This window comes from Pantherophis guttatus, chromosome 18 (assembly GCF_059756535.1).
Source record: "Pantherophis guttatus breed Tessera chromosome 18, ASM5975653v1, whole genome shotgun sequence".
NCBI lineage: Eukaryota > Metazoa > Chordata > Lepidosauria > Squamata > Colubridae > Pantherophis > Pantherophis guttatus.
Window position 1 is genome coordinate 8046167 of NC_142080.1, and position 23028 is coordinate 8069194.

Genomic DNA, 23028 nt, shown 5'->3' on the forward strand with positions numbered 1-23028 from the left:
AAATAAGGAGAGATTTCCTGGCGGAAAATTCCATTGACCAGTGGAACTGCTTGCCACCAGAAGTTGTGGGTGCTCCATCACTGGAGGTTTTTAAGAAGAGATTTGGACAGCCACTTACCAAGTCTACTGAAGCTAGTCTAGCTAGTCTAGTGAAGAGAAGGATCAGGGGAGACAGGATAGCAGTCTTCCAATACTTGAGGGGCTGCCACAGAGAGGAGGAAGGGCGTCAAGCTATTTTCCAAAGCACCAGACAAGGAATAATGTTTTTTTTTTTATGAAACAAGACATCATATGTAAACTCATGAACATCTGTAATGGCTGTATAAAATAGAACAATGAATCAGTGGAACAACTTGCCTCCAGAAGTTATGAATGCTCCAACACTGGAAGTTTTAAGAAGATGTTGGATAGCCATTTCAGTAGTGGGATTCAAATCCTATTGCTACCAGTTCATTCGTGGGCGCGCTCGCATGACACTTCTGCATGTATGGAGAAACGTCCGGGCGGGTGGGGTGGAATCTCCCGCTGCCAACGCTACCAGTTTGTCCAATCCGGGGTGAACCAGTAGCAACCCACCACTGAACCATTTGTCTGAAGTGGTGTAGGGTTTCCTGCCTAAGCAGGGGGTTGGACTAGAAGACCTCCAAGGTCCCTTCCAACTCTGTTATTCTAAAATGGCAGGGAAAGCAAACATATTACGAATTCATTTTTAATTAATAAACAAGGAGAGATTCAACCTGGAAATAAGGAGGAATTTCCTGACAGTGAGAACAATCAACCCATGGAACAGAAGTTGCCTTCGGAAGTTGTGGGAGCTTCATCCCTGGAAGCTTTCAAGAAGTGCCTGGAGCGAGGGATGCTGGGAGTTGTAGTTCAATAGCATTGGGAGGTCCTCCCATCCTATAGCTGCTTGGTGATCCTCTTCTCCAAAACAGCTCATTCATTGCGAGCTATGTGGGGGAAAGAAGGCAAATACAGATAGTCCTCAACTTACGACCACTGTTGCGACTAGAAAAATGCATTGTTAAGCAGTGTGGTCATTAAGTGAGGCATCACATGGCTGCAACCAATTTTACAACTTTTTTTTTTGTAACCGTGGCAATAAGGAATGTGACCACGACTTGTGACCTCCTGCTGTCTGTCCTCATTGGCTTTGCTTGCCAGAGGGCAAGGTTGCAAATGGCAATGTATTTATTTATTTATTTATTTTTATGAAAGAGAATTTATACGGCTGCCCACTCACTCTCAGTGACTTACAAAAACAAAATAATGGTAATGTAACCCTGGTAATGTAATACCTGCCTGGTTGCCAAGCGTCCAATTTGCAATCAGCTGATGAACCCAGGGACACTGCCATGGTCATAAGCCCGGAGATTGGTTGTCAATCACTTTTTTTCCAGTGCCTTTGTAACTTCAGTCATTTAAATGAATGGTTGTAAGTCGAGGACTACCTGTAATCAAATATCTTGAGTTGGGAGAGAATACTGCATCCAGTTTTGATCAAAAAATAAAAATATGTTGAAACTTTGGAAAAAGTGCCAAAAAAGAGCAGCTAAGATGATTTAAAGCACTCGTCACCTCCCGGATCGACTATTGCAACACTCTCTACATGGGGCTGCCCTTGAAAACTACTCGGAGGCTTCAGCTGGTGCAGAATGCGGTCGCGCGGGTAGTGATGGGAGTGTCCCAATGCTCCCATGTCACACCCCTCCTGCGTGACCTGCGTTGGTTACCGGTTGTCCTCCAGGTGAGGTTTAAGGTGCTGGTGATTACCTATAAAGCCCTACATGGCTTAGGCCCTGGGTATTTGGCGGATCACCTGCGGCCAGCAACAGTTCCCCATCGCCCGGTGCGCTCACACAGAGAGGGCCTACTTGGGGTCCCGGCGGCCAAGCAATGCCGGCTGACGGCCCCTATAGAGCGAGCCTTCTCTGTGGGCACCTTCTCCTCTGGAATCAGCTCCCCTTGGAGCTCCGGGTGGCCCCCGACCTTCGTTCTTTCCGCCATGACCTTAAAACATGGTTGTTTTGCCAGGCTGGCCTGGACTGAATGGGGTTTTAATGGGAATTTTAGTTTCTTTTATTGTTTGAATTTTAATCTGGACTTGCCGTTGCTTATTGCTGTGAGCCTCCCTGAGTCCTTGTGGAGAAAGGGCGGCATATAAGTCCGATAAAATAAAATAAATAAATAAAGGCCTGTAGACTAAAATATACAAAGAACGGTTGCAGGATTTGGGTTTGGCCAGTCTACGGAAAAGAAGGACTAGGGGTGACATGATAGCAGTATTCCAGTATTTGAGGGGCTGCCCCAAAGAAGGGGGGGGTTAAGCTATTCTCCAAAGCACCAGAAGGCAAGACAAGAAACAACGGATGGAAACTAACCGAGGAGAGAAGCAACCTAGAACTAACATTCTAACAGTGAGGACAGTTAACCAGTGGAACAGCTTGCCACCAGAGGTTGTGGGTGTTCCATCCCTGGAGGTTTTCAAGAAGAAGAGATTGTGCAGCCTTTTGTCTGGAATGGCAATACGATCTCCTGCTTGAGCAGGGGGTTGGACTAGAGGACCTCCAAGGTCCCTTTCCAGCTCTATCCTGATGGATTGAAGGTTTCTTTTAGCCGCCTTCTGTTGCCAACTTCATTTGTAAATATTAATCTTTGGCTTCTACGTAGCCCTTTCATGCATTGAAAGCTCATCCTTTGTATTACGGATGAATCATTATGAGGACAAACATCTTCCATAAAAGAAAATGATACCCCCCCCTCCTTCTTTTTCGTAGATTGGGAGGAGAGGTGGTGGGGGGATGAGGGCAGAGTGACTTGCCCAGAGCCGTCTTGTAAATTTCATGACAAAGTAGTGATTCGAACTACTACTAAGGACTGTCTTTATTTACGGTTTAAGCTGTGAGCAATAAAATGAAGATCAAAGCAGTTTGGCTAGATGGAGACCTTAGATAGACGCAGGGGTGAAATGTTCCCGGTTCGGACCGGATCACCTGATTCGGTAGAGATGGAGGCCGGTGGTTCGGAGAACCGGTAGCAAAAATCCCTGCCCCCCCCCCACCCCCGCCCATGCCAGGCTGAGCCGCACAATCATCAGAGGCTTTTTTTTTTTTTTTTTACTTTTAAAAGCATTTTTTCTACAACCTCTTCGGCCGAAAAAATGCTTTTAAAAGTTAAAAAAAAAAGCCTCTGATGATCGCGCGGCTCAGCTGGGATCGTCAAAGGCTTTTAAAAGAAAAAAAAACCCCTATTTTTCTTTTAAATGCCTCTGATGATCCAAGCTGAGTTGCCTGATCGTCAGAGGTGTTTAAAAGAAAAAAAGTCTCTGCCTATCAGGCAACTCGGCTGGGATCATCAGAGCCTTTTGAAAGCATTTTTTTAACAACCTCTTCGCCGAAGAGGTTGTAGAAAAAATGGTTTTAAAAGTTAAAAAAAAAAATTGGCCACGCCCACCCAGTCACATTACCCCCCTCCCCCCACCAAGCCACGCCTACAGAACCGGTAGTAACAAATTTTAGATTTCACCACTGGATAGACAGTCACCTGGGACAGTGAGACCTAGTATTACCTGGCACCTAACCAGTGGGAGAACTCTATGGCATCTTAAAGAATCGAAGATTTCTTGGATAAGAAATGCGATATTGCCCAGGCAGCTGAATCATTCTGCCGGTCAATAATCTCCCTTCCAACCCACTCATTGATGCTGGTCGATTTGCATATGATCCAGGTGCCAACAGAGGATGCTTTCTGAGAAACTGGAAGGAACATGTCAACAGAGACATATGGCGCTGTGCCTTGGAAACGGGCAAGGCCATTTTTAATATTTGCTTTTGCATCCCCCAGCGCAGTAACCTGCCAACGAACGAGCCATTTGGCCAATTCATGTGTGCTATTCAATCGCAAGGAGTACACACAGGTAGTCCTCAACTTACAACCACCGTGGAGCCCAAAATTCATGTTGTTAAACGAGAATTTTTTTTTAAAATTTGATTTATATGCCACCCTTCTCCGAAGACTCAGGGTGGCTTACAATGCGTTAAGCAATAGCCTTCATACTTTTGTATATTTTATTTTACAATTTGTGGGTTTTGCCTCGTTTTATGACCTCTCTTGCCACGGTTCTTAAGTGGATCCCTGTAGCTGTTCAGTGAGTCACCCGGTTGTTAAGTGAATCTGGCTCCCTCATTGACTTTGCTTGTCTTAACGACACCCAAGACATTTAAACCGTCGTGAATATGAGTCACCTGCAAAGCAGCTGAATTTTAATCCCGTGACCATGGGGGATACTGCAACGGTCGTAAGTGTGAAAAATGGTCGCAGCTCACTTTTTTCCCAGTGTTGTTTTAACTTCAAATGGCCACTAAATGAACCGTTGTAAGTCAAGGACTGCCAGTATTCTCTGCAACCAAGATCAAATAGATCGAACGTTACACGAATTCTGCAGCTTTTCTATTTGTTTAATAAACCTCCCTCTAGGCTTTTATGAAAGAAGAGATCATGGGGAAACTCATGAACCTCATGAAGATCTGGAATGGCTGTATAAAATGGCAGGGAAAGCGAACATATTACAAATTCATTTTTAATTAATAAACAAGGAGATATTCAACCTGGAAATAAGGAGAAATTTTCTGACAGGGAGAACAATCAACCCATGGAACAGAAGCTGCCTTTGGAAGTTGTGGGAGCTTCATCATTGGAGGCTTTCGAGAAGAGACTGGACTGCCATCTCTCAGAAATGGTGTAGGGTCTCCTGCTTGGGCGGGGGGTTGGACTAGATGACCTCCAAGGTCCCTTCCGACTCTGTTAATCTATAATCTGTAAAAATTCAGTTTTAAAAGACATAATGATAGGAGTCCTAATGTTAAAAACCACGTTGGTTGGCTGGTTGGTTAAGAAGCATGTAGTTGGTCCTTGATTTACAACCATTTGTTTAGCAACTGTTCCAAGTTATAGTGGCACTGGAAAAAACAACAACTTATGACCGTCCTCACACTTACGACCGTCATAGCAACTGCACGATCCTGTGGTCAAAATTTGGGCATTTGACAAGGGTCATGTGATCGCTATGTGTGACCTGCCCCGTTGCCTTCCAATTAGCAAAGTCAAGGGGGGGGGAACCAGATTTGTTAAATGACCTCCTGATTCACTTAACAAGTGCGGCAAAAAGGTCATCAAAAACAAGTGTGACTCACTTAACAACCACCTTGCTTAAGAACAGAAGTTCTGGTTTCAGGTGTGGTCATAAGTATTTTTGATCCCATTTGGATGTAAGATTCCTGATCTTATCTGGGTTTCAAATCATAATTTAAATTTGATTGCAACGACATTTCCTTTTTCTTTTCTTCCTTTCTCCTTCCTTGACTTTATGAAATTATGAGTTACGGGTTTTAACTGTAATCAAGCTCTTTTGCAATAATAACAACACTGTCTCTTTTTATATAAGCATTGCTTGATTGATTGCCTGCTATTAATTGAAGGGGGCAAAAGGTAGCATTCATAATGCAACACCTCTGGATCACACGACACCTGTCTGGAAACAGTTTTGCCTTGGATTACAGCATTCTATAATTACTGTATCAGCTGAGCTTTTCGAAATGAAAACAGCAATTTAAAAAGCACGGCGTAGAAGCAGAAAAAAGACAGAAATGGCAGTCGTGAGTGGTTAGGAAGCTATCTTGCAAGTATAAAAATTAAGAGATTAACATGATTGTGATTAATGCCATGATTAGAGAATGCAGCCATTTTAATTAAGGAAAAAAAATCTTTAATTAAAACAAGGCCCAACTGCTTTGCCTTCTCCCGTTACCTTTGAACAGCTGCTGGCTGCATGTTACTGTCTCCTTGTGAAAGAACTTTTTTTTTTAAAAAAATTACCCTCCTTTAAATAGGTGAAGGTAAAGGTTCCCCTCGCACCAGAGGTGCTATTCAGCAGGTTCTGACCAGTTCTGGAGAACCAGTAGCGGAAATTTTGAGTAGTTTAGAGGACCAGTAAATACCACCTCTAATTGGCCCCGCCCCCATGTATTCTCTGCCTCCTGAGTTCCAGCTGATCGGGAGGAAATGGGGATTTTGTAGTATCCTTCCCCTGGAGTGAGGTGGGAATGGAGATTTTACAGTATCTTTCCCCTGCCACGCCCACCAAGCCACGCCCACAGAACCGGTAGTAAAAGATTTTGAAACCCACCACTGCCTCGCACATACGTGCTAGTCGTTCCCGCCTCTAGGGGGCGGCCGATGTCACTCTTTCAGCCCAACCCACTTCACAGGGTGGTTATTGTGGGGGGGGGGAGAAAGAGGAAGAGTGAAGTTATGCTTGCCACCTTGAGTTAACTTATAAAGTAATGAAGGTGGGATAAACATCAAATAAATTATGGCTGTAATTAATTGCAGTTCTGCTCCTTTTCTTACATATGCTGCATATACATAATAAAGTGAGTGATCTTTAGTGCTCTCTGTGTTTGGTTGTTTTCTTACAGATGTTTCTTTACCCAAACATCTAACATATGTTGGATAATAACAACCAACATTACCCAAATACCCAAACATCTGACATATGTTGGATAATAATGTTATTATCTGATGGTGTTACCTCTGCAAAAAAACATGCAAGCTCAGAGAGCACAAAGGACCCCTCCTTTCAACCCTAAACTACAAATATTCTCTTTTATTGGTCCATAATAAAGCTGCAGGTGTTTCCATCTTGACCAGGGATCAGAAACCTTAAAACACTCAAAAGAGCCATTTGGACCCGTTTCCCACAGGAAAGAAAACACCGGGAGCCACAAAAACCCTTCCTGTGCCTGACTATTTCTTGAGCGGCCACAAAACTAGCATATGTAGTTGAAATTAAACGTTCTGTTTTCATCTGAAACTTTTCTTTTCTTGGATTTATCCGTGGTTGGCCTACCGGGGGTTGAAAAGCTCAGTAAATCACGTGCCGGCGGGGTGTCGCACATTGGCGGTTGTGACACCTATTTTGAGTGACAGGGAGCCGCAGCAGAGGGGTGAAAGAGCCACATGCGGCTCCAGAGCCACAGGTTGCTGACCCCTGATCTTGACTTTTATGCATTCCCTATGGATGCCTCTGGCTCCATCTCGAAAACTGTGCGTTGAGTTTTTTTTTTAAAAAAACCTCGTCTTCTGGAAGTTGTCGTGAGGTTCCTCAAAACCCTAACTTTCTCTTGCAGATGAACGAGAAGCGGTACAGAAGAAGACATTCACCAAATGGGTCAACTCACACCTGGCCCGGGTCACCTGCCGCATCAGCGATCTGTACAGCGACCTACGAGATGGACGCATGCTGCTACGTCTTCTGGAAGTGCTCTCAGGGGAGCAATTGGTGAGTGTGGAAAAGGTTGGGGGGGGGGAGCTGAAAGCATTCCCCCTCCCAAGATTGATTTTTTTTTAAAAAAAAGTCTGCAAATTTAACAAACAAAATTCCCAAAATTTTTTGGTCTCGTGGAGGAGGACGCTTTTCAGGGGTGCAGTGTCCAACATTGTCATTAAAAGCATTTAAATCGCCAAGCTTTGGAACCTGTTTGTTTTCATCTGGTCATTTTAATAGTGGCGCGGCACAGTGGTTAGAATGCAGTACTGCAGGCCAATTCTGCCCATTGCCAGCAGTTCGATTCTCACCGGCTCACAGTTGACTCAGCCCTCCTCCATCCTTCCGAGGACGGTAAAATTTGGACCCAGATTGTTGGGGGCAAGAGGCGTACCGTATAAACCGCTTAGAGTGAGATTGTTGCCCCCAACAATCTGGGTCCTCTTTTTACCCACCATGGAAGGCTGAGTCAATCTTGAGCTGGTTAGTATCGAACTCCTGGCAGTGGGCAAAGTTAGCCTGCAATACAGCATTCTAACCACTGCTCCATCAGAACTTATAAGTCGCAAAATGTCTTGGATGATTTCCGACTGTACCACGTACAAAAACGTGGCAAAAGTGCCCTTTGCTGAGAAAATTAACGGGATGGAGCGGGAGGCACCCCTTTCCCAGCTGGGATGAGACCCCTTTCAGCTTCAAAAGCGCCACGCTGCTTAGGAATTCTAGGAGGGGCAGTGCCAGCCTGCCCAGATCAGGCAGGGCTTCGAAAAGGCTGGCCCAGCCGGGTAGTTTTTCTCATCTCTTGCCACGTCTCTCTCTTTCCTCTTCTCCGAGCCAGCCGCAGCCACCACCCACCTAGCCGGGGAAGCCGAACACCTGTTTCCCAGAATGCCACGCTTTGGCTCTCTTTGCAGCCGGGAGGGGAACAGCCTGTTCTAACTCAAGCGAGGCAGAATTTCCAGTTTCCCTGTTGGCAGGCAGCAGCCTACATACACCCTGCCTGGCAGCTTGGCAGGTGCTTCTGTCCTGGCGGCTGAATTTTTCGGCTGGTGTGGCGGGGGAGGCAAAGGAAATGGGAAGATGCTGAAGCAGGCTGGAAAATGTTAGAAGCCTGTAGAAAATGACGCAGGTTTCAAGAGCGTCATCTCTGACTGTCTTGGCTCCATGCCTAGTGAAGAGAAGGACCAGGGGAGACATGATAGCAGGGTTCCAATATCTGAGGGGCTGCCACAAAGAGGAGGGGGCCCACCTATTTTCCAAAGCACCTGAAGGCAGGAGAAGAAACAATGGATGGAAACTCATCAAGGAGAGAAGCAACCTGGAATTAAGGAGAAATTTCCTGACAGTGAGGACATTTAGCCAGTGGAACAGCTTGCCACCAGAAGTTGTGGGTGCTCCATCACTGGAGGCTTTTTAAGAAGAGACTGGACAGCCTCTTGTCTGGAATGGTGTAGGGTCTCCTGTTCAAGCAGGGGGTGGACTAGAAGACCCCAGAACAGTTATTCTATTATTATTCTGTTATTCCTGGTTGGTAGGGTGATATTTGAGACTGACCAGTTGTCATTGATTTCCCGTTGTTGACTGAGATTTTGTTCCGTCTTGCTGATTCAAAGACTCTCCACTGAGATGGGATCAATTCTGGGGTTTTCTCCAGGTATTAAGTGTCAGAGGTTATGTTAGAGCAAAGATCCCCAACCCTGGGCCACGGAACAGTACCAGTCCATGGCCTGTTGGGAACCAGGCCACATAGCTGGAAGCGAGCGACAGGCAAGGGGACCCTACCGTAAACTGCGTGTGAGGGATCTAGGTTGTGCACTCACACTCACATGGGTCCGTGGAAAAATTGTCTTCCATGAAACAGGACCCTAGTGCTAAAAGGTTGGGGAATCACTGCGTTAGAGGAACCCGGTTCAGGAAGTCCTCCGCTTATAACCATTCGCTTAGCGACTGTTTCAGAGGTGGGTTTCAGCAGGTTCTGACCAGTTCTGGAGAACCAATAGTGGAAATTTTGAGTAGTTCAGAGAACCGGTAGTAAAAATTCTGACCGGCCCCACCTCCATCTATTCTCTGCCTCCCAAGTCCCAGCTGATCGGGAGGAAATGGGGATTTTGCAGTATCCTTCCCCCTGGAGTGGGGTGGGAATGGAGATTTTACAGTATCCTTCCCCCTGGAGTGGGGTGGGAATGGAGATTTTACAGTATCCTTCCCATGCCACACCCATCAAGCCACACCCACAGAACCGGTAGTAAAAAAATTTGAAACCCAAATTTGGGTTATAATGGCACTAAAAAATATGACGACTGGTCCTCAAACTATGACCGTCACAGCATCCCCCGAGGTCATGTTATCAAAATTCAGATGCTTGGCAAACGGCATGTATTTATGAAGGCTGCAGTGTCCTGGGTGGGGGTGGGGTGGGGTCACACGATCACCTAGCCCAGAGGTGAGCAACGATGGCCCTTTTATGACTTGTGGACTTCAATTCCCAAAATTCCTGAGCTAACATGGCCTGGCTCAGGAATTCTGGGAGTTGAAGTCCACAAGTTGTAAAAGGGCCATCGTTGCCCACCCCTGACCTAGCCGGCTTCCAACAAGCAAAGTCAATGATGGAAATCAGATTCGCTTAACAACCCAGGCAGAAAAAGGTTGTCCGATTGGACACAAGTCACGGAGCAAACCGCCTTGGTTTAGCAACAGAAATTTAGATGTCAATTGTAAGTCGAGGGTTACCTCTGTTGGCATTGTGCTCAGTGCTTTATTTGGGTCATTTTCAACTAAAGCTTCTCTTTTGTTTATAGGGATTTAATAGGTTTGGTTTTTTTCCTCGTTTGTTAATTGCCTGGAGTTATGTACTTACAATGGGTGCCTGTATAAATGTGCACTTTTTTTAAAAAAAAAAATCCATTTAAATGAGTTGAGTTGCCTCGGAAAAACACTGAAAGGTATTGAAAGAAGAAAGGAAGCCATTAAAGGGAGAGATGGCAACACCCAGCACCTTTAAAACCAGAAACAGTTGGCCTTATTTGATTGTAGATCTCGTCAGATGCGAACATCCTGTATGCTGTACTAGACATTTAAATTGTTCCCTCTCTTCCTCCTAAAGAAAATACTCCCACCTTTCTAAAACGACGTTTTTAGTATGTTTTAAAATTTTCTTAACTTTAAATCCGTTTTTATGTTTATACTTGTTGGATACATGTGTAGAGGTAGTCCTTGACTTACAACCACAATTGAGCCCAAAATTTCTGTTGCTAGCTGAGACATTTGTTAAGTGGGTTTTGCCCAGGGATGAAATCCAGCAGGTTCTGACAGTTTCTGGAGAACCGGTAGTGGAAATTTTGAGCAGTTCAGAGAACCGGCAAATACCACCTCTGGCTGGCCCCAGAGTGGGGAGGGAATGGAGATTTTGCAATATCCTTCCCCCAGGAGTGGTGGTGGGGGGGAATGGGGATTTTGCAGTATCCTTCCCCTGCCATGCCCACCAAGCCATGCCCACCAAGCCACGCCCACAGAACCGGTAGTAAAAAAATTTGGATTTCACCACTGGTTTTGCCCCAGTTTAGTACTTTTCTTGCCACCGTTGTTAAGTGAATCACTGCGGTGGTTAAGTTAGTCACACGGCTGGTTTTTTTTTTTTTTTTAATTTGATTTATATGCCGCCCTTCTCCGGAGACTCAGGGCGGCTTACAATGCGTTAAGCAATAGCCTTCATCCTTTTGTATATTTATACAAAGTCAGCTTATTGCCCCCACAAACTTTCCTAACCTCCTTCCTTCCTTCCTTCCTTCCTTCCTTCCTTCCTTCCTTCCTTCCTTCCTTCCTTCCTTCCTTCCTTTCCTCCCTCCCTCCCTCCCTCCCTCCCTCTCTTTCTCCTTTCCTTTCCCTTCCCGTCACAATTTTTTTTTTTTAATTTGATTTATATGCCGCCCTTCTCCGGAGACTCAGGGCGGCTTACAATGCGTTAAGCAATAGCCTTCATCCTTTTGTATATTTATACAAAGTCAGCTTATTGCCCCCACAAACTTTCCTAACTTCCTTCCTTCCTTCCTTCCTTCCTTCCTTCCTTCCTTCCTTCCTTCCTTCCTTCCTTCCTTTCCTCCCTCCCTCCCTCCCTCCCTCCCTCTCTTTCTCCTTTCCTTTCCCTTCCCGTCACAATTTTTTTTTTTAAATTTGATTTATATGCCGCCCTTCTCCGGAGACTCAGGGCGGCTTACAATGCGTTAAGCAATAGCCTTCATACTTTTGTATATTTATACAAAGTCAGCTTATTGCCCCCACAAACTGGGTCCTCATTTCACCTACCTTAGAAAGGATGGAAGGCTGAGTCAACCTTGAGCCTTGGAGAGATTCGAACCAGCAGTAAATTGCAGGCAGCTGTGTTAATAACAGGGTGCTTTAAACCACTGTACTATCAAGGCTCCTGTTGAGTGAATCTGGCTTCCCGCACCGTCTTTGCTTGTCAGAAGGTTGCAAAAAGGGAGCACACGACCTCAGGACCCTGCAGCCGTCATAAATACGAGTCAGTTAACCAAGCGTCGGAATTTTGATCACGGGAATGCTGTCATGGTCGTAAGCGTGAAAAACAGTAAGTCACTTTTTTTCAGGGCTGTTGTAACTTTCAACGGTCACTAAATGAACTGTTGTAAGTCGAGGAACTACCTGTACAAAGTACATATAGATTCCTAGGTGCTGTGCAAAATTAGGTAAAGGTAAAGGTTCCCCTCGCACACATGTGCTAGTCGTTCCTGACTCTAGGGGGCGCTGCTCATCTCCGTTTCAAAGCCGAAGAGCCAGCGCTGTCCGAAGACGTCTCCATGGTCATGTGGCCGGCATGACTCAATGCCAAAAGCGCACGGAACACTGTTCCCTTCCCACCAAAGGTGGTCCCTATTTTTTCTGCTTGCATTTTTTACCTGCTTTCGGAACTGCTAGATTGGCAGAAGCTGGGACAAGGAACGGCACTAGGGATTTGAACCGTTGAACTGCCGACCTTTCAATCGACAAGCTCAGTGTCTTAGCCACTGAGCCACCGCGTCCTGATCAAAAATTAAAATTAAGGAAGGCCTTAAACCAAGGATGAAGCAGTAGGTGCAAAGCACCTTAGGAATGAAACAAAATATGGAGAGGAGGAGAGGCCTTTTGGGTGAGGACATCTCAAGAATTTTGGTGAATCAGAGCAATGATCCTAGTGGAATCCTGTTTCAACCAGTTCCACCGCAGCTTTTAGATAAACTAAAAAGAAATAGCCCCACATATCTCAATTTGTTCTCAGTTGCTGCTTTCCTGTTTCTGACCTGTTCTAAAATATCTAATATACCTGCACAAAAGAACAATGGCTGACGTTCCGTGAATGTGAGGGAGCTTTTTTTGAAGGCTTCTGAGCTCGACCGGGAAATGGAAAAAAACCAGAATGCCGTAGCAAATCCCTTTGGCCCTATGGTCAAGAGGACTAAAATGGGAGTGCCTTTTCCAAGACAAGGGCCAAGCTTAACTTCAAGGAAACTTTCTCCTTATCTTAAGCCACTGGCCATTAACCACAACGGATGGCTTTGAACTCCCAGCTACCTATAAAAAAAAATTCCTATCTTTCTGACCATCCTGAATTGTTGACTGATGAAGTAAGCAAGTTTTGCTTTAGGGGTTAGACCAGGCTTGAAAACGGGAGATCAGGAATTCTAGTCCTGCCTTGGGCCAGCTGGGTGATTTGGGGCCACTCACCAGGAGAATGTGAGTTCTAGTGCTGCCTTAAGCATGAAAGCCAGCTGGGTGATTTGGGGCCAATCACCAGGAGAATGTGAGTTCTAGTGCTGCCTTAAGCATGAAAGCCAGCTGGGTGATTTGGGGCCACTCACCAGGAGAATGTGAGTTCTAGTGCTGCCTTAAGCATGAAAGCCAGCTCGGTGATTTGGGGCCAATCACCAGGAGAATGTGAGTTCTAGTCCTGCCTTGGGCGTGAAAGCCAGCTGGGTGATTTGGGGCCAATCACCAGGCGAATGTGAGTTCTAGTCCTGCCTTGGGCATGAAAGCCAGCTGGGTGATTTGGGGCCAATCACCAGGAGAATGTGAGTTCTAGTCCTGCCTTAAGCATGAAAGCCAGCTGGGTGATTTGGGGCCAATCACCAGGAAAACGGTGGATTTCCTCCCCTGGAAGATCAATAGGAAAGAGAGTAACCAATCCTTTATCTTCTCCTTAACCAGGGGTGGGGCGCTGGGGGTTCGCAGGGGTTCGGGAGAATCTGTAGCTAAGATTCTGTGCAGTTTGGAGAATCCCCAAATGCCACTCCTAGCCCACATTCTCCTGGTGATTGGCCCAAAATCATCCAGCTGGCTTTCATGCTTAAGGCAGGACTAGAACTCACATTTCCTTCCCTTGACGTGTTCCTGTCGCAAGCCCACTCGTGGAACGTGCTGCAATTTCTTTCTCATCCGAGCCCATGCCTCCTCTTCCCAACTACCCATACCTGCTTGGGGACTGCCTACTTTTCCATCCACCTCCTTTTCCATTCCATTCCTCTGTGGTTTGCAAGCAGGGAATAGGAATTCTTGGGCTGGGAGGGGTTGTCTGATTCCACCCCTCCCTCCGGGTTTTGTTTTGTTTTTGTTTTGTTTTTTTTTTTAAAAAAACACACCCTCCGTGGCAAGCACACCGAACTCTTCCGACAGCTCAGTCTGGACTAGAGGTGGGAAGGTGGTTTTGGCTGCCAGTTAAACCGGCTTCCTGCCTTGTGCAACCCAGTTGGCTGGCAGGGCTGCGTTTGGAAAGTAGGGGATGGGTCAAACAGAAGGGACAGCGGACTCGGAAGAAAAATCTTAAGAAACAAGCCAAATACGAATGCTTTTCTTACTTGGAAACCGCTTCTAGACTTTGTGGTTGAGGTGGGAAAAAAAAAGTGAAACTAACAAATGTCTCATTTAACAATGGAAATGTTGGACTGAATTGTGGTCATAAGCTAAGGATTATTTGTATTTAAGCCACGGTGGCACAGTGGTTAGAATGCAGTACTGCAGGCTACTTTGGCTGATCACCGGCTGCCAGCAGTTTGGCAGATCGAATCTTACCAGGCTCAAGGTTGACTCAGCCTTCCATCCTTCCAAGGTCGGTAAATTGAGGACCCAGATTGTTGGGGGCAAGAGGCTGACTCTGTATTCCTTCCTTCCTTCCTTCTTTCCTTCCTTCCTGTTAGAATGCAGTATTGCAGGCTAATTCTGCCAATTGCCAGTAGTTCAATCCTGACCGGCTCGAGATTGACTCAGCCTTCCGTCCTTCCGAGATCGGTAAAATAAGGACCCAGATTGTTGGGGGCAAGAGACTGACTCTGTAAACCAACCCTTCCTTCCTTCCTTCCTTCCTTCCTTCCTTCCTTCCTTCCTTCCTTCCTTCCTTCCTTCCTTCCTTCCTTCCTTCCTTCCTTCCTTCCTTCCTTCCTTCCTATTAGAATGCAGTATTGTAGGCTAATTCTACCAATTGCCAGTAGTTCAATCCTGACCGGCTCGAGATTGACTCAGCCTTCCATCCTTCTGAGGTTGGTAAAATGAGGACCCAGATTGTTGGGGGCAAGAGGCTGACTCTGTATAGAGAGCGTTGTAAAGCATTGTGAAGCGGTATATAAGTCTAAGTGCTATTGCAATCTTCCTTCCTTCCTTCTTTCCTTCCTTCCTACCTACCTACCTACCCACCTACCTACCTACCTACGCTGACTCTGTAAACCGCTTAGAGAGGGCTGTAGAGCACTGTGGAGCGGTATATAAGTTTAAGTGCTATTGCTATTAAGAACAGGAAATGAATGAAACGCACAGAGACTAAATGTCTAGGAAAGCCGCCTTTGGAATTAAACCGATCCAGGCTTCTTGCTTTGCTTGCAATGTTTGCACAACACACCAACCCCTCCTTGACCCAGTTAAGCTCGTCCCGTGCGGAGGCCCTATGCCTTCATCAATATGCAAAATGCAGCCTCACGCCTCTTTTGTGAATGAATGGCTGTCGCCCGACAGGTTCTCGGGCTGTATTTACTGATTTATAATGTTATGATAATGCCACTCCACTTGGAACCGGCGCTGGGCAGCTTCCATCTCTGACTTTCAGCAGGACGATTGCAGCAATAAGCGTAATGGATTAGCTGCTGGTTGTGTCAGAAGTCGTGTACATAGAACCTTTATAAGAGGATGCTTCATGCAAGTCGTGTGCCACCCTAGGTTTATCAGGGGCTGCAAAATTCCCCCTCCCCCCCATTCAATCGTATCCAATGCTCGGAAACTGCTTGGAAAAGTCCCTGCAGTTTTCTCGGCGAGGCTTTTTAGAAGTGGCTTGCCATTGCTTCCTTCCTAGGGCTGAGAGAAGTTGACTGGCCCAAGGTCACCCTGCTGACTTCATTCCTGAGGCAGGACTAGAACTCACCGTCTCTTGATTTCTAGCCTGGTCCCTTAAAACCACGACAGCAAACGGCTACGGCTCCCTGGCTTGATTAATTTCCTGGATTCACACAGTATACTGATCAACCGGTTTAGATTTGCCAGGGTAATAATAGCTCAGATTAGTGTCTTCTGCAAAGGTAAAAGGTTAGAATGCTGTATTGCAGGCTAACTCTGTCCACTGTCAGCAGTTCGATCCTGACCAGCTCAAGGTTGATTCAGGCTTCCGTCCTTCCGAGGTCGGTAAAATGAGGACCCAGATTGTTGGGGGCAAGAGGCTGACTCTATAAACTGCTTAGAGAGGGCTGTAATGCACTGTGAAGCGGTATATAAGTCTAAGTGCTATTGCTACCCTCCTTCCTTCCTTCCTTCCTTCCTTCCTTCTTTCCCTCCCTCCCTCCCTCCTTTCCTGTGGTTAGAATGCAATAATGCAGGCTAACTGTGCCCACAGCCAAGGGTTCAATCCTGACTGGTTGACTCAGCCTTCCATCCTTCCGAGGTCGGTAAAATGAGGACCCAGATTGTTGGGGACAATACGTTGACCCTGTAAACCGCTTAGAGATGGCTGGAAAACACTGTAAAGCGGTATATAAGTTCTATTGCTAATGCTGATTAGCCTTGTTTATGCACATTGTGGGAATACAGTAGCCTTCGTTTGCTGGAACAGACCGGCATGGTTATGCATCTTAAGACAGCTTTCTCAACCTTATCAACTTTTAAAATATATGGATTTTCAACTCCCAGAATTCCCCAGCCAGCCATTCTGGTGAGGGAATTCTGGGTGTTGAAGTCCATCCATCTTAAAGCCTGCTGACTGGGGAATTCTGGGAGTTGAAGTCCACCCATGTTAAAGTTGCTGAGAAGTTGAGAAAGAATTCATTTGGAAGAGCCCTTTTCATGAGTATGACCGGAGGATCTTCTGCTTATGCTCAGAGGAAATTATAGCCTGTTTTTCCTTCTCCTCAGCCCAAGCCAACCAAGGGCCGAATGCGAATCCACTGTCTGGAGAATGTAGATAAAGCTCTCCAGTTTTTGAAGGAGCAACGAGTCCATCTGGAAAACATGGGCTCCCACGATATTGTGGATGGCAACCACCGACTCACACTGGGCCTCATCTGGACAATCATCCTCCGTTTCCAGGTATGTTCCGGAATGTTCCTCCTTCATTCACAGGCTTTCGCCTCTGAGGGCTGCAGCACAGCCGAGGAGAATTCCGCAGCAAGAGATAGAAGCCAAAAGATTGAAAGGGAGGTCCTTGCTCTGCTTTCATTTCAAAACCAAGTTTCTAGTTCTCATGACGGAAGAATAATTAAAGCGATCAGGGTGTGGTTGAGCCTATGGGATAAATGATTAAGGGGAAGTCATTTTGAAATACCTGAAGGATTGTCGCACACCCGAGGGAGTGGATTTTATTTTCTGTTTTTCCAGAGGGCGGGAATAAAACCGGTGTGTTAAAACTACAAGGAAGAAGTTTTCAACTACAAGGAGGAAGTATCAGTTGTCAGTTTATGGGTGACTTGCCACCTAGCAAATAGTTTGACTAGATCAGGGGTCGCCAACATTTTGGACCTCGGGGACCACTAAATTCATAATTTTAAATCCTGCGGACCATTAATATGAATTTTTAAAAAAAAGATAAATAGTATTTAGTGCAATATAAAAAATGCAAATAATTTTTCTGTGGACCACCAAAATTTTATCGCGGACCACCTGTAGTCCGCAGACCATCAGTTGGTGACCACTGGATTAGATGACCTCTAAGATCCCTTCCAACTCAACAAAAGAATCATTTTAAGCAATTCTCTATTAAGGGAGGAGATAAATTATGCAAAATAGCATACAAGCAGCATCAGTGCTGTCAAATTTTTCTAGATTTGTACTTGTTAAGCAAGATTTAGGATGTTTTTCTTCATTTTCTGTCTGGCCTGCCTGACATTTTCCTGGATGGGTACAGGTTTTCATCATTATTACTTTAAAAAGGAAAAAAAAAAGAAAATACATACACTCACATTGACTGGGAGTGTCTCTGACCAACTGAGATTCTTTTTCAATCTTTTCTCGTAGATTCAAGACATCAGTGTGGAGACGGAGGATAACAAGGAAAAAAAGTCAGCAAAAGATGCCCTCCTGCTTTGGTGCCAGATGAAGACAGCTGGGTAAGGGGATAAACAGGGCGAAGCATATAGACCAGGGGTGCAGGGGTGAAATCCAGCAGGTTCTGACAGGTTCTGGAGAACCAATAGCGGAAATTTTGAGTAGTTCAGAGAACCAATAGCGGAAATTTTGAGTAGTTCGGAGAACTGGCAAATACCACCTCTGGCTGGCCCCAGAGTGGGGTGGGAATGGAGATTTTGCAGTATCCTTCCCCTGCTACATCCACCAAGCCACGCCACACCCACCCAGCCACGCCCACAGAACTGGTAGTAAAATAAATTTGGATTTCATCACTGCAGGGGTGTCAAATCCTAACCCTAACCCTAACCTTGACTTTTTTTAATGACTGTTTATATACTTTTTAAAAACAAAAATTTAATTTAATTCCGAACTCTGGGGAATCTGGGAGTCACATTTGCTATGGTGACGTCTGGCTTATGTGATGTTCCTCAGAATTTTTGACTAACAAAATGGTCCCCGGAAGGAAAAAATTAGGGAGCCCTGCCTTCGTGGAGAGATTAATATTTATAAAGCAAAATGAATGCTTCTGCTTTTTTACAGGTACCCAAATGTGAACGTCCATAACTTTACCACAAGCTGGAGAGATGGCCTGGCTTTCAATGCAATTGTCCACAAACACAGGTCAGTTGACTGAGGTGGGACTAGAACTCACTGTTTCCTGGTGATTGGCGTAAAGTCATCCAGTTGGTTTTCATGACTAAGGCAGGACTGGAATTCACCATCTCCTGATGATTGGCCCAAAGTCACCCAGCTGGTTTTCATGCCTAATGCAGGACTAGAACTCGCCGTCTCCTGGTGATCAGCTCAGAGTCACCCAGATGGCTTTTATACCTAAAGTGGGACTTAATCTTACAGTATTCAGCTTTCTAGCCTGGTGCCTCAACCACTAGACCAGTGATGGCAAACCTTTTCAGCACCAAGTGGTGAAAAGGTCACGCAGAAATGTCGCACGCGTGCACACACACTCGTCAGGACCGTGCTCCAGGAACACCTAACTTCCAGTTTTAGTGCGCATGCGTGCCCGACAATCAGCTGGCTGGCACACATGCACACACTGGGTTTTTGCACTGCACACGCGCAAAGAACAGCTGATTGTCACACTCGCATGCACTCCAGAGACCCGGAAGACAAACAGGCAAGGCGACATGGCTTCGTGTTCCACTTTGGGCATGCGTGCCATAGGTTCGCCATCATGGCACTAGACCAAACTTTTTCCGATTTCTAGTTCTCACCCAGAAAGTCACTCCTTCCATATATTTGCATGTATGTATTTTCATTGTCGGTGTCCTCAACAGGCCGGATCTGATCGACATTGATACCTTGAAGAAATGTAACGCACACTACAATCTCCAGAATGCCTTCAACGTGGCTGAAAAGGAGCTCGGCCTTACCAAACTTTTGGATCCTGAAGGTAAGTCTAGCTAGCTTCCTTTCCCCTGAGTCTTTTGTTTGGGTTGGGTCTGTGCCAGAGGTAGGTTTCAGCAGGTTCTGACCAGTTCTGGAGAACCAGTAGCAGAAATTTTGAGTAGTTTGGAGAACCGGTAGTAAAAATTCTGACTGGCCCCGTCCCCATCTATTCCCTGCCTCCCAAGTCCCAGCTGATTTATTTATTTTATTTATTTTATTAAATTTCTATACCGCCCTTCTCCCGAAGGACTCAGGGCGGTGTACAGCCAGAAATAAAACCATGACAGTATAAAAATTAAAAACAATTTAAATCAATTGGCCGAAAATTCTAATAAAACAACCCATTAAAATAGTAAAAATATTATTATTATTTAGGCCAGCCCTGCTTGTTGGAATAGTAATGTTTTTAGGGCGCGACGAAAGGTACTCGGGAATCCTACGAATCAGGATCAGGAGGAAATGGGGATATTGCAGTATCCTTCCCCTGGAGTGGGGTGGGAATAGAGATTTTACAGTATCCATCCTTTGCCACACCCACCATGCCACGCCCACCAAGCCATGCCACGCCCACCAAGCCACACCCACAGAACTAGTAGTAAAAAAATTTGAAACCTACCACTGGTCTGTGCTATCTCTGGGGGAAATGGTTGAATCCTATTTTAATTTTGCAAGTTGTTTTTTTTTCATGCAAACAAACACAAATTCTATCACGGCCTTATGAGAAACTTTAGCAACTAGGAGGCAGATCTTTAAAGCTGCTTCTGCCTTCTGCCCAACAGAGAACATGGTGCTTTGAGTGGAAACTGAAAGAATGAAATATGGGAGGGGATTTTATAAAATCAGTGTTGGTGGAAGGCAAAGGGAATAAACCTACTCAAGAATATATGTTGTTTTGGAGGGGATAAGGGCACAATTGGGATATATATATATTATATCTTTTAGTTGGTGTAGACCCGTGATGGCGAACCTATGGCACGAGTGCGAGAGGCGGCACACAACACCCTCTCTGATGGCACATGAGCTGTCGCCCTAGCTCAGCTCTGCTGCGCATGTGCACACGCCTCTCGACGGCCAGTTGGTCTTCGGGTCTCTGGGGTGGGGGGCATGCGGGGGAGGGTCATTTTGGGGGTTCCCGCACACGTTTTGAACACTCAGTCTGGAAAAGGTTAGCCATCATTGGTATAGATGAAGAAATATAGGGGGGGTGGAAATGGTCTCCAGGGGGTGGGAGTGCACTGTAATATTTGGTTTTTTTTTCCTTTTCCTTTTTTGTATTTAGATGTCTATGTACTATGTTTGTATTATTTGTATTTACATTTTAAAAAAAAAAGAAACTGAAAGAATGAAGTATTAATCTCTCTTTCTCTCTTGCCACCTGCTTTTTCTCCTCGGCTTCCTACCAGACGTGAATGTAGACCAACCTGATGAGAAGTCCATCATCACTTATGTCGCCACCTATTACCACTATTTCTCTAAGATGAAGGCCTTGGCTGTGGAAGGGAAGCGGATTGGAAAGGTACCACCAGCAGGGCCGAGCCATTGAATATGTATGTGCCATATCGAGGGCTGGGGAAACAGGAAATCCAGGGCAAATGAGAGCTGTAAGATAGACATCAGTTTGTGGTGGGTTACGCTTTTGGTGGGTTAAGCCACCAATTTGTGGAACCCAAGCAAAGAGGAAACATCAGACCAGTGTGGTCTACAGCTTGAATGGCGTCAAGCTGGCCACACCCACCCATTTGGCTCCTCCCCTTCCCAGGCCAACCACAGCCCTGATGTATCCCTCAATGAAATTGAGTTTGACACCCCTGGCCTAGGTACAGGTAGTCCTCAACTTACGATTGAGGACGACTTACGACTTACGAGGGCTGTAAAAGCACTGTGAAGCAGTATATAAGTCTAAGTGCTATTGCGATTCCTCCCTCCCTCCCTTCCTCCCAGTGGTTAGAATGCCATGTTTCAGGCTAACTCTGCCCACAGCCAGCAGTTCAATCCTAACCGGTTCAAGGTTGACTCAGCCTTCCGTCCTTCCGAGGTCGGTAAACTGAGGACCCCGATCATTTGGGGCAAGAGGCTGACATTTGTAACCCGCTTAGAGAGGGCTGGAAAGCACGGTGAAGCAGTATATAAGTCTTAAGTGCCATTGCTATGGCTATTCTTGATATCTCTCCAAAGCAACTGGATAACTCGAGGTTTTTTGGGGTGGGTACAGGTGCTGGACTATGCCATTGAAGCTGACAAGCTCATAGAGAAGTACGAGACTCTGGCGTCCGATCTTCTGCAGTGGATTGAGCAAACCATCTTAACTCTGAATGACCGGAAGCTGGCTAACTGCCTGAGTGGAGTGCAGAATCAGCTGCAGGCTTTTAATACCTATCGCACGGTGGAGAAGCCAGCCAAGTAAGTTTCAACAGGTTTGTTGGATGTGCTCTTGCTCCGGGGGGTTGGTTTGTCCAGAAATACGGTGATTTTCCTAATATCGATAGGGTCTCACACCGGGAGATGGAGTGATAAGCAGCTGCCTGCATTTAAAAATGTGCATCTTTGCGCCTCCGCTCTCTTTTTTAGTTTAACAACTATTCCGGGTTCTCTCCTTCCCCCCCTCTGTTTATTTTGCACTTAAGATTCACGGAGAAGGGGAATCTCGAAGTTCTGCTCTTCACCATCCAGAGTAAAATGAGAGCCAACAATCAGAAAGTTTACACACCGCGGGAAGGAAGGCTGATTTCGGACATCAACAAGGTGAGACAGTCCATTTGCAAAAAAGGAGCATATGCTGTCAACTGCCTTTAGAGGGGTGGGAGGGCTGTATTTCTCACTCCACCAATCGGATTCCGGCTGCGTTTGCACTTTGCGCTCTCAAGCATGATGTGGTTTGTTTGGTTAAATTAGTGAACCCAGGCCTGGAAGGTTGTAAACTACCCTTTATGACTTAATAAAAATTGCAGAGCCTCTCTCAGTTGTCCATCCTGCCTTTTATTGCCTCTTCTGGACAGAAAAAGGCCAGTCTTTAGAAAACAAATCGCAATATATTCCTGATGTATTCCTTTGCGTATTTTCTGCCGCCTTGATTTTCATTTGAAAGAGAATCGCGGCCCCGTTAAGCAGATAAACAAAGCAAATATTATTAATAGGGGAAAGTTCCAAGAATACCTTAAAAATCAAGAGCCAGTGCTTCTTGGATTCCTGTGGAAGCTATCAGTTAATCATAATTAATGATTAATAGACTAATCCACTCATTTTGAAATCTGGGTTATAGATAAGGCCAAGGCAGGAGGCTGTCATTTTTAACTTGGTTTTGAATAACAGGGTTTTCTAAGAAACATCAAATGTTCCTCGCCTCTGAGATGCTATTATGATATGCACATGAAATCCTGGAGCTTCCCATCTCTTCACCCATTCAGGTTTCCAATAAATACATTATTTTCTTTCTTTCCATCAAACTCTCTGCAGGGTTGGGAGCGCCTGGAAAAGGCTGAGCATGAGCGGGAGCTGGCTCTGCGCAATGAATTGATTCGACAAGAGAAACTGGAACAGCTGACGGCTCGCTTTGACCGCAAAGCAGCCATGCGAGAAACCTGGCTGAGTGAAAACCAGCGCCTCGTCTCCCAGGTGAGTCCTGAATGGGAAAGATCTACCTGGCCCTCCTGTAGGTGGAAACCTCACCTGGATACTCCCTGAGACTCTGAATTCCACTTTGCATCAAGGTGGGT

The 23028-nt window shown here is 45.7% G+C and overlaps 1 protein-coding gene across 5 annotated transcripts in view; it reads left to right on the top strand.

The window, feature by feature from the left end:
* Positions 1 to 23028, top strand: part of SPTBN2 (spectrin beta, non-erythrocytic 2) — a 102458-nt gene that overhangs the window by 41389 nt on the left and 38041 nt on the right. For all 5 annotated transcript variants that reach the window (XM_060694357.2, XM_060694358.2, XM_087880957.1 and 2 more), the window contains 9 exons: positions 7188 to 7339; positions 16700 to 16873; positions 17798 to 17889; positions 18449 to 18529; positions 19204 to 19319; positions 20719 to 20831; positions 21528 to 21715; positions 21940 to 22057; positions 22769 to 22927. In XM_060694357.2, the coding sequence (XP_060550340.2) occupies positions 7188 to 7339; positions 16700 to 16873; positions 17798 to 17889; positions 18449 to 18529; positions 19204 to 19319; positions 20719 to 20831; positions 21528 to 21715; positions 21940 to 22057; positions 22769 to 22927 (1193 nt within the window). The remainder of the gene's footprint in view (positions 1 to 7187; positions 7340 to 16699; positions 16874 to 17797; positions 17890 to 18448; positions 18530 to 19203; positions 19320 to 20718; positions 20832 to 21527; positions 21716 to 21939; positions 22058 to 22768; positions 22928 to 23028) is intronic.